General features: G+C 39.5%; 1 protein-coding gene across 1 annotated transcript; it reads left to right on the top strand.

The window, feature by feature from the left end:
- Nucleotides 1–238: 238 nt before the first annotated feature.
- Nucleotides 239–9687, top strand: onecut1 (one cut homeobox 1). Its single transcript, XM_066685646.1, has 2 exons — nt 239–1769; nt 9250–9687. The coding sequence occupies exons 1-2, from the start codon at nt 674–676 to the stop codon at nt 9537–9539; spliced, it is 1386 nt and encodes a 461-aa protein (XP_066541743.1). The 5' UTR covers nt 239–673; the 3' UTR covers nt 9540–9687.
- The last annotated feature ends 1797 nt before the right edge of the window (nt 9688–11484 follow it).

The raw sequence follows: 11484 nt of genomic DNA, 5'->3' as shown, positions 1-11484 counted from the left end.
AGAGCCGCAGCTGTGTCAGTTGTGCAGAAGGAGCGAAGAGAGCAGCAGCAGCGGGAGCGGAGCGGAGCCATGGCCGAGAGCAGCGCGCAAAGCCCGGGGACGTACAGAACTGCCCACAGCACACGGGGGCCTTAATTTACTCTCTCTCTCTCTCTCTCTCTCTCTCTCTCTCTCTCTCTCATTCTCTCTATCGTACATCTCTGTTATTACGTCTCGTTTTCTATCGGAGAGAGCCACTGGGACTAGAGCGACCAGAAGATTGGAGGACCCACGGGGAGAGAAAAAGCATGTACATTTTTGTAGATGTAGCCTAAGAACATTTCCTTTTATAGGGCTCTCCATAAAGGAGTATAAACCACAACCAACCAAAAATAACAGCAACAACAGAAACCAAGGAGGGCGCTGGAGGTGTACTCTGATCAGACCAGTGAACTCTAAATAATAACAACAACAACAGCAAGGACCACATGTGAGGACACCACCACCACCATCATCATCATCATCATCATCATCATCATCGTTATCATCATCATCTACATCTAAGGACCTCTGGACCTCTCTGGACTTCCCTGGACTTGTTTGGGACCCTGACACCCTTGTTTGTTTGTCTGTTTGTTTGTCTGTTCCTTCGTACCGTCTACATAGATGGTTCTCCCGCAATCTCCGGCGCGCCATGAACGCTCAGCTCTCAATGGAGAACATGGGCGACCTGAGCCATGATGCAGATCTTCTCCCAGCTCGCGGTGGCAGCCGAGCCGTGGTCATGGAGCCCGGCGAATTCCACCACCAATCACAGCATCAACACCAACACCAACAGCTCTCCCACCAACACCAACACCCACACCAACACCACGGGCAGCAGGCTGAAGCCCAGCCACAGCAGCAGGGGCTGGCCGGACACCTGCACGCTGCCATGACCATGGCCTGTGAAGCACCTCCAGGGATGAGCATGAGCAGCACCTACACAACTCTTACTCCCCTGCAGCCTTTACCACCCATCTCCACCGTCTCTGACAAGTTCCCTCACCACCATCACCACCACCATCACCATCATCACCATCCTCCTCCACCACCACCTCATCACCCGCATCAGCGCATCCCCGGCAACGTCAGTGGGAGCTTTACTCTGATGAGGGATGACCGAGCTCTTGCCTCCATGAACAACCTCTATGCGCCATACCACAAGGATGTTGGAGCCATGGGCCAGAGCTTGTCTCCATTGACTGGGTCAGGGTTGGGGGGTCTCCACAGCGCCCAGCAAGGCCTTCCCCCTCCTCACTATGCTGAGAAGATGCTGGCTCCCAATGGCTTTGAGGCTGCGCACCACCCGGCTGTCTTGGCCAGACACGGGGACCAGCACATCAGCCCCTCAGCCACTGCTGGGATGGTCCAACTCAACGGCCTCCACCCCCACCACCACCACCACCCGCACCATCCTCACGCTCACCTAGGACATGCCTCAGCTCTGGCCCCCACGCGGGAGCCCCTTCTCGGCCCACAGTCCGGCTCCGGCTCTGTCCCCGGGGCTGTGGAGGAGGTGAACACCAAGGAGGTGGCACAGAGGATCACTACAGAGCTGAAGCGGTATAGCATCCCACAGGCCATCTTTGCCCAGCGTGTGCTGTGCCGCTCCCAGGGCACTCTCTCTGACCTCCTGAGAAACCCCAAGCCCTGGAGCAAGCTCAAGTCTGGTCGGGAGACCTTCCGCAGGATGTGGAAGTGGCTGCAGGAGCCTGAGTTCCAGAGGATGTCCGCACTGCGCCTCGCAGGTGAGCCGGCAATAGGTAACGCACACCAAATTTTTTACTTTTTCTTCTTCTTCTAGCCTTTTGCGCTCACATTCATCCCAGGATTCCCTTTCCCATATGATGCTCATATGTTTGCTTTCATCATATTTCTGGTCATTGATTCACAGGCCCTGAGTTTGAGGTTGATTCAGATAGGTACCATTGCGTTCATCAGTTTCATATGGATGAAAACATAATTCTTCACCAATGTAAACATGTTTTCCTCCTGAATTGTCTTTGAATATGGTCTTTAATAAGAGCATAGGCTATGTATGAAATCAAGAACAATTTGAATATTGTCTGTGATGGTAGCTGGTTTAGAAATGACTCCACATAGCACCAGAAATGGTTCTGCTACTGTGTAAGTCCCACATGAAAGGAACTAAAGGCAATGTGGTTCTCCATTACTGCAATGGTTCCATACAAAATAATGTACCTCCTGAATGCTTTCAGGTTATTTATGGTTAAATATCTATGATGGCCTATTTTTTTCAATAACACGAAACTGTGTTTTGCTGTTGTTTCTTAGCGCCCATTTTCTGTGCTTTATTGAATGTAAAAACCAGTGAAAGGACCTCTTTTTTGGTGATTTGATTCACATTTGTATCAAGTCCTTATTAATGCAACCTAAGTTAATCTGTGTGTACTGGTGCTTTGTGTGGAATTCAGCAGCTAAGTAGGCCCTTTTTTCCTTCTCACTCTTCCTCTCTTTGTCCATCTCAGCATTGTATTGGTGTATTAAACCCTTGAGCTGAAGCCCTGAGTGGTCAGGATAGGAGCACTAGAGAAATATTAAGGCTTTTATACATTTAGCCTTAGAAAGCAGTGTGCCATTTTTATTGGAAAATTGTGGCTTTGCTACAGAACACAATTTCAGCTTGTGTTGGAGGGTGGGGGTTCTAGTCTATGAAGGAACAGGTAATTCTGGAGTCTGGACCTGCAATAGTGACCTATAAGCACAAATGCAGGTTATGATCATCTAGATCTTGCTGAAGCTGAGTTAGTCAAACACAAATATAATCACAAAATCACAGAGAATCGGAACTATGACATTTTTCTTTTTTTTATTTTATATATATATATATATATATATTTTTTTTTTTTTTTTTTTTTTTTGCGGTTTTGCACAAAGGACAGGTGTGTGTGTGTGCGTGTGCAAGAAAGAGACAGCTCATGTGCTGAGCGTGAAGAGTGTGCACCAGGGCACAAGCATGCCGTTGGGTATTTTAAATCTGCTTCCTTGTTGATTTACGTTTCACTAATTAAAGAGCAAGATAATTAACTAATGAAGTAATTAAGCCTCCACTAAATCCTCTAGCAAGATTTGAGAGAACACAAAAATTGAACATATTGTGAGAATGAATTGATCAATAATAATAATAATAATAACTACATTAATACTATTAAAAATAATAATGACATATTCTGCTGTAAAAAGTCTTTAAATGCATGCAGCTATTTACATTGTCGAAAAGGGAATAATATTAGCCAGTATGTATTTTTTCCATGGGGAAAATCCAATATATATATATATATATATATATATGTGTGTGTGTGTGTGTGTGTGTGTGTGTGATTTATTTTATTATATTTTTTTTACTACAATCGATAGCTGATTTTGAGCTCTCAGCACATTTACGTGCGGGTCCAGCGAGTGTTTTTTCGTTAATGCCCGTATTTATTTAAAGATAGGTGATTTATTTCCTATTTAATTCCACGCACTATTATTACTACGTAATAAACAAGTAAAGGTTGTTGCTGAAACTCAGTATTTGATTTTGGTGTTATTAATTAATAATGAGGTAGAAATCTAACAAAATTGACTATATTTATTTATTTATTTATTTATTTATTTATTTATTTAATGCTTATTCATAAAATATTCAACTATGTCAAATGCTTAAAGGTTAAGTATAGGTTAAACGTTTAACCTTTATTTAGAGATCTACAATACTTTACATGCATGTACTATAAAGCAATTTATTTTATTGTAATTGCATATTACGTTGGGTATGTTTTTATATTGTTATTCTTATTATGATTTGTGTGTTTAATAATGACAGTGCCTAGTAAATCCTCAGAGCTGAAGCAGCAGACTGTTATTGATCAGCTGAGGTCTAATCGATTATTTAAATTCGCGCTCTTACTCTTTTTATAAAACGCGGTCAATTACTAATCACGTACATATGATTAAAAATTCTGTACCGTGCATTTTGCAGTTCTGAGACTCGGTTTCTTTATGCGATGCAGACGATTGTGTCTCGTTCATATTAGATATTTTATTATTTTCTTTCAGATTGTACATTTCTTTTGAATTAATAGTAAAGTAATAATAGAGAATGCATACTTTTCCTTAAAATTCCAAGTGTTTTAACCAGAATCAGCGATTGTAAAATGTGGTATACCGTGTTACTGTAAAATGCGTTAATTTCATTTTACATACTTATATTATGTGATTCCACCTCAAATATAAATATTTAAATATAAAATTCCCAATGAGAGAGGTGGAGAGAGAGAAAGAGAGAGAGAGCATATAAGTATTTCTTATTAGGTTTCAAGCACGTAGTTCGTATAAACCTATTGAAATGATCCATTATTATTGTTATTTTTAGATGTAAAATATTGTTATGCTTCGTCAATAGTGGATTATAATTATACATTATTTACTGTTTGTGGGACGCTTGTTCTTTATTTAAAACATTTTCACCACTTTTGTACAATAAGCTTGAATTATGCTGCTTAAGAGCAGATCTGAAGTTATGTTGACCTGAAAACACGTGCGTGTATTCATATATTTAAATCAACTTTTCAAACACTGCTCGTCTTAGTGCATTCTTTGTGTGTGTGTGTGTGTGTGTGTGTGTGTGGAATATCACGTTGTAGGACTAAAAACATGTTTACAGACTCACGCTGTGGGGGCGTAAGGTTACGCTACAAGGTCACGTGCTCAGTTTGGTAACGGTTAAGGTTCTGGTTTAGGGTTAGGTTGAGGGTTAGGCTAGTAGTACTTATGAATACAGTTAGTTAATACATATGTAATGGCCCAAGATTGCATGATAACAAATTTTTTTGTGTGGTGCGTGCATGCTGTGTGTGTGTGTGTGTGTGTGTGTGTGTGTGTGTGTGTGTGTGTGTGTGTGTGTGTTTAACTCATTTACTACACTCAGGTTTAAGTCTCAAACAAAAGGCAACCTCTTAAAAATGAATAGATGAAGAGAAACTGGGAACCGGGAAATAGTTATATAAAAATGACATTTGTACATATTGCATAGACCCATAATGCAATACATGATATTATGTGGAATGAAAAACTAACAAAAATGCATGAATTAAAATGTTTAATCATCAAACAGGTCCAAAGAATATATAAACAATGATAATTCTTTCTCTTTCTAGTTCATATGTTTGTGTGTCAACAGATATCTTTAAATACATTCACACATACACACACACAGTGAGAGAGAGAGAGAGAGAGAGAGAGAGAGGGAGAGAGAGAGAGAGAGAGAGAGAGAGAGAGAGAGAGAGAGAGAGAGAGAGAGAGAGAGAGAGAGCCCTTCCTGAGAATCATCCAGGGCTTCTTCAATGCTTGTTCTGTTTATTTTAGTCTATCTGTATGTTTTTAACTTTAGTAAAAAAAAAAATACATTAAGCCTGATTATTAAAGATTGATTACTGGTTAAAATATAACTCTCATCATGTTATTAGTACAGGAACCTTTAAAATAATAGATTTGAGGACCTTGCAGACAAACCGTGAGTTTTTACAGTTTAAGTCTGTATATAGGTTTATATAGCATATTTACAGTATGTCCGTGCTGAGCCTAAGCCTGGATCTGTCTGTGTTTAAACCTAAATCTGAGCCTAAGCCTGGATCTATTTGTGTTTAAACCTAAATCTGAGCCTAAGCCTGGATCTGTCTGTGTTTAAACCTAAATCTGAGCCTAAGCCTGGATCTGTCTGTGTTTAAACCTAAATCTGAGCTTAAGCCTGGATCTATCTGTGTTTAAACCTAAATCTGAGCCTAAGCCTGGATCTGTCTGTGTTTAAACCTAAATCTGAGCCTAAGCCTGGATCTATCTGTGTTTAAACCTAAATCTGAGCCTAAGCCTGGATCTGTCTGTGTTTAAACCTAAATCTGAGCCTAAGCCTGGATCTATCTGTGTTTAAACCTAAATCTGAGCCTAAGCCTGGATCTGTCTGTGTTTAAACCTAAATCTGAGCCTAAGCCTGGATCTATCTGTGTTTAAACCTAAATCTGAGCCTAAGCCTGGATCTGTCTGTGTTTAAACCTAAATCTAAGCATAAGCCTGTGTTTAAACCTAAGTCCAGGTCTGAAGTTTGAGACTGAGGCTATATCCAACAAATTCCAAAATATTTGTTTTGGAACTCTCTCATTTGTCTTGTGTGTGCAACAGGATATTGTGAGTAAGTGCTTGCTATAAATATTCAAACACAGATTTTGTGGTGCAACGTTAGAGTGAGACTTTACGCAAGAGTCTGGGTTGCTTTCGTCTCTACCTATGTACAGTCTCTGACTGCACTCGTGTGGCCAAATCTGAAACTACAAGTCGGGCAATTATAAATGTAAAAATCCGGGTCTATTATTTTGTTTTTAAAATCCTTTTAAAGCACATTTTCAAATACTTATTTACATTTCATACTTTCTGCTACATCGTTGTCGCTTATACTGTGGCTAAGTCAGTTTTTATTCGGGTTTTTGTTTGCATGATGTATTTCCCTGAATGCCATAAAAATAATTGTCTACATTACATAAAATATACATATCAGCGTCTAAGTTTCGATCATAATGTATTGCAAGACAACAGGGAATTGTGTAGACACAACAATGGCCTGGATAAAAACGTGTGCAAATCTTTTGTTTGTAATGAGATTTTTTTATTTTCTATGAGAAAAATAAGTGAAGGCATCATCTAAAGAAATGTTCTGCACAGTTCTACATTTTCTAATATAAACAGTTACAGTTTTTGTTAGCTAAATGTAACAATTGTAACATATATCATTTAATGACTTATTCACAACAGAGCAATATGTTGAAATCCTGTTTATTAGGACTACATTACCCACAATATTTTGCAGCGTATTCCGTAAAATGGGACTTATCAGATTCGTGTTGGGAGTTATTATCCAGACTTTTGTGCATGTTCTTGTAGTGTTTCATAATTCGTTGTACGTTCGTACAACTGTACGTAGGTTACCCTCAGATACGTAGATCTACGTAGCTTTAGAGTACTTTTGTTTTGCTAGACAGTAAATAGTAATTGATGGTACGATGCTAATTGTATGTTAGCTCTTCTGTGGGGAGTCCGTAAATATTAAAATTATACCCTTGTTATCGGCTGTAGTTGCCCACTGTTTGTTACAGCTAAGACTGTTTGCATTTATGGAACAGGCTGTCAATTTTTATACGTTGAATTACTAGCAAAAACTGGGCATGAAGAATTGGTTGCTTTTTTGGCTACTCATACTGACAAGCATAAATTTTATGCGCTCACAGCGCCGCCTTCTGGAACCTTCTATTTCAGGATTATTCCGTGTGGGGAGCTGTTTATTATCCAGATTATTAATATTCTGTTAGGTCTCATTTATATGTAGATTGTACGCGTTTGACAGTGTTTTGGTCGAGAGTTGTTTTTACAATGTGTTCCACTACAGAACTGAAAACACGTGACCTAAAATGTAATGTGTAACATATTCCATTAGATTACTAATTGTAAATTACATATTCTGAATGCTTTTAAATATTTAAATATTTTCTTGCATTTTTAAACAGCGTGAATGCTACACTCACACCCTGCGTACTTAAGAATATTCTGCTGTGTTCTTCTCCTGCAGCAATTAGCTGAATGTATTTGAGTTTTCCTGAATATATTTTTAAAGGAGTAAAGGCTATAAGAATATGTGTCCACAGAATATATTCAGTGATTTGCCTGGAAAAATACCCAATATTCACTTAATTATTTTCACAGCTGTTAAGGGTGAAAAATAAGACAAAAGAGTCTAAAGGAGAAGTTGCAGGAAGAGCTCACCTGGGGCTGTATTTTTAACTGGCTATTTTTAAGAAGCTGGCTGAGTATCATTAACTTATCTGAACAATCTGTAGCACTCTTTTTCTGTTCTGCTATAACACATTTGGGACACTGACATTGTTAGACCTGTTTTAGGACATCTGTAGCCCCTTCCCATCCACTCGTAATGACGTCCTTGTTTCAGAGAGAACTGAATACTCACTAAATTTAAAAAAAGTGGTGCATTAATGTGCAATTCATGTTTTAAGGTTGACATAGATGTGCATATATCATGTACAATATATAATTTTGCAATGGCTTTGAACGTGGATCAGCTTTTAGAATTGGAACATTTGTTTTATAATGTTCTGTTTTTGTATAGAATTTACTGTTACAAACTGAGCTGTAATAGGTCCAGTAGGGCCTCTGTCATTGTTCCTCTAGGATCAGCACGGCAGAAACACCACTATGTAACTTTCGGAGGTTTAGGGCAGTTTCTATACCCTGTGTCTAAAAATGTGTATTTACAATAACATCACTTAGGTCATAGTTAGGTTACTTTTCATTTCAGGGTCTTCATTTTTTCACAAGAGTCGTTTGAATATATCAGTTAAATAAATCAGTTGATTCAGATGTAAAGAAATGTATTCAATGATATGTAAGCTGCAGGTTGACTTTGGCCAGAATGAAAACAAAATAACTTACCAGTTCAGGATTGTGGTTGCTCCGGAGCCTACCCGTAATCACTAGTTGCAAGGCAGGAACACACTCTGGAGGGGCCACCAGTCCTTTGCAGTGTGACATACACACACATTCACTTACAACTATGGACACATTTATTTATAATTTATTATTGATGTATTAATTTTTTTGGACTGTGGAAGGAAACCCACACAGACAGTCACCTGGAGTGGGGCTCAATCCCGCAAACCAGGATCCTTGAGCTGTGTGAAAGCGACACTACTTGTTGCACCACTACCTGTTGCTTGTTTTATTTTAAAGGCTTCTAGGGAATGCGTGATTGCTGCAATTGAATTTGAGTGTAAATAAACACGTCAACTGAATACATCCCGTCATGTAATCCATTCATTTCACCAATGTAACTGTATTCTGAATACTGTCTATTTACATACATTTCAATATTTTCTATTTATTTACATATTATATTTACACAAGAGAACATGATGTCATCAAAAACTACTTTGTTGCTAATGGTGCCCTCTCGTGGAGAATCTTTATGTTGCAAAACATGATTTTAGAATAGAGTTAAAAATGCTAGTGTTCAACCTAAAGGTATAACTTATAACAGAAAACTCCATGTAACCATTCCATCGGTTCGTCACAGTCACCTCAACTTCTCTAAGTATCTCAAAGATGTATCAGGTTGATATGGATTTCTGACATGGACTTCTCTTTGTGTTTGTCTTTGCTTTTCAGCATGTAAAAGGAAGGAGCAGGAGCAGGGTAAAGGTGAGCGAGGGAGTGTATCTAAAAAGCCCCGGTTGGTCTTCACTGATGTCCAGCGCCGGACTTTACATGCAATATTCAAAGAGAACAAGCGTCCGTCCAAAGAGTTACAAATCACGATCTCTCAGCAGCTGGGCCTGGAGCTGGCCACCGTCAGCAACTTCTTTATGAACGCACGCCGCCGGAGCTTGGACAAGTGGCTCGATGACAACAGCTCCAACTCGGCCAACTCCTCGTCCAGCACCTGCACCAAAGCGTGACCAAAGAGTTACGGCTGCTGACTGACACAACAACAACAAAAAAAAAAAACTTCGGTGGAAAAGCTTTAACCATGAAAAACTGAACCAGAGACCCTCTGGACAACGTTATGTGTTTTGTTTTTTCTTTGTTTTGTTTTGTTTTGTTTTGTTTTTGCCCTTATGTACTTGTACAGTACTGATATTTATAATATCCAAAGAAAACAAACAAACCAAAGACTTCTTCAGTGCGTAATTAAGACTTCATTTGTTTATGTATGATGTACTGCAAAAAAAAAAAAAAAAACCCAAACAAAAATCCCCCCCAAAATAACAAGTGTTACTCTCGAATCATTGGTAGTACACGTGCCCCTATCTCCGCCTTCTCCTTTGATCCTCTGATGTGATTGGTTCATTTCATGGACCTACTCTTCATCACTGATCAGATCCCGAGGTCCACCTTGGATTTTTTTTTTCTTTTGTGTTGTTGTTTTGTAATGTATTGGTGTGATTCGAGGCGTGTGACGTCACATGAATTTAAGCACTGTTGATGAATCCAAGCACATGGTGTGTAAAGTAATACACACCTGTGTGTATTTCAAGCCCCCTACGTCCAAAAACACAAAAACTAAAGTCTCATAGGGGGCTTGTGGATGGGTAAACGAAGCCGTAGCATCTGTAGCAAGGTTTCCTTGAATGCCACACTCTTCATAGCGCTTTCTTCCAAACTGTCAGGAAAGCAGGAACTGACATTTTTGCATTTATCTTTATCTCTAACTATTTTACACTTAGCAATCATATGAAATATGTAACCAAAGAAGTCCCTATGGGCCAAATTTTATATTTCCCACAGGCTTTCAAGTCTTGGCCTAGTTCTCAACTCAGTGTGTTTCAAATCCTAAATCTTTGGGGTCATAATCAGTACCCAAATATTATACACCTCCATTATATTATATTTCAGGCAGGTCAAAACTGCTTTAGCACTTCAGATTCAAACCTCACAATCCAATCCAAACCAAAGCAAACCTTCACTGTTCAAACCTTTGCTGATCCAAACTTTCGCGATACGTTCAGGGAGAACTTTGCTTATATCAGCATATTTCGTATCGTATGTAATGCCAGCAGCTAAACACCAAAGATTTTAACCTCATGGGGCAAGTATAAGAACATAATCAACTAATCATAGCTTTCACAGCCCTGGAGGGACATCACCGGACTGCAAAGGGTTAATCAGATTAATCACACTGAGACGCAGGGAAAGACGGCTGACTGTACAGTAGACATTTGAGGGACTCTTATGTATGTAGGCAGTGGCATTACTACTGGCAGCATGAGGTAATAGGGGACGCAGCAAGAGCTGTTTCTTTCCATAAGCAGTGTAAACCGTCAGTGGTGCCCCTCAGCCACTAGAGGGTGGCATGTATTTTTTGATTCATTAATTTATTATGGTATTATGTTACTTTTATTTTTAAAAAGTAATTTTTTATTACTGCGTCACCAAAAGACAAAAAACAGCATGTAATTTACAGCCCCAAAGAAATTTACAACTTCTGTGTCGAACCTATGCCATAACTAAAGCGTCGGTTCCACGTCGACACAAACCCTGCACTGTAGCCTGTGCACACCTCCCCAGAAATGTAAAAGCTGGAGTATACTTTTTGCACTGACTTTTGCCCGCTTTTCCAACAGTTGTTTTTTTTTCAATTGGCGCCCTGCTCCCTAAATAGTGCACTTCACAGACTTATAAAACTAACACTACTACACCACTACATTGTGTGCTACATAGGGTTGAGGAAGATATTTGGGATTCAGTCCTAGTGGTTCGACGGTGTAATTGCAGAGCAATGTAGACACCAACGCACAAGTATAAATGCTCACAAGGTGTAGGGCACTTGCACAGGCTACAGTGTAGTCTCCGCATTGAATCAACACAGAAACATAAATCAGCCTTTATGGACTTATATACATC

Source organism: Hoplias malabaricus, chromosome 11, assembly GCF_029633855.1.
Source record: "Hoplias malabaricus isolate fHopMal1 chromosome 11, fHopMal1.hap1, whole genome shotgun sequence".
NCBI classification, from domain to species: Eukaryota; Metazoa; Chordata; class Actinopteri; order Characiformes; family Erythrinidae; genus Hoplias; species Hoplias malabaricus.
This window is presented reverse-complemented; position numbering and strand designations above follow the sequence as displayed.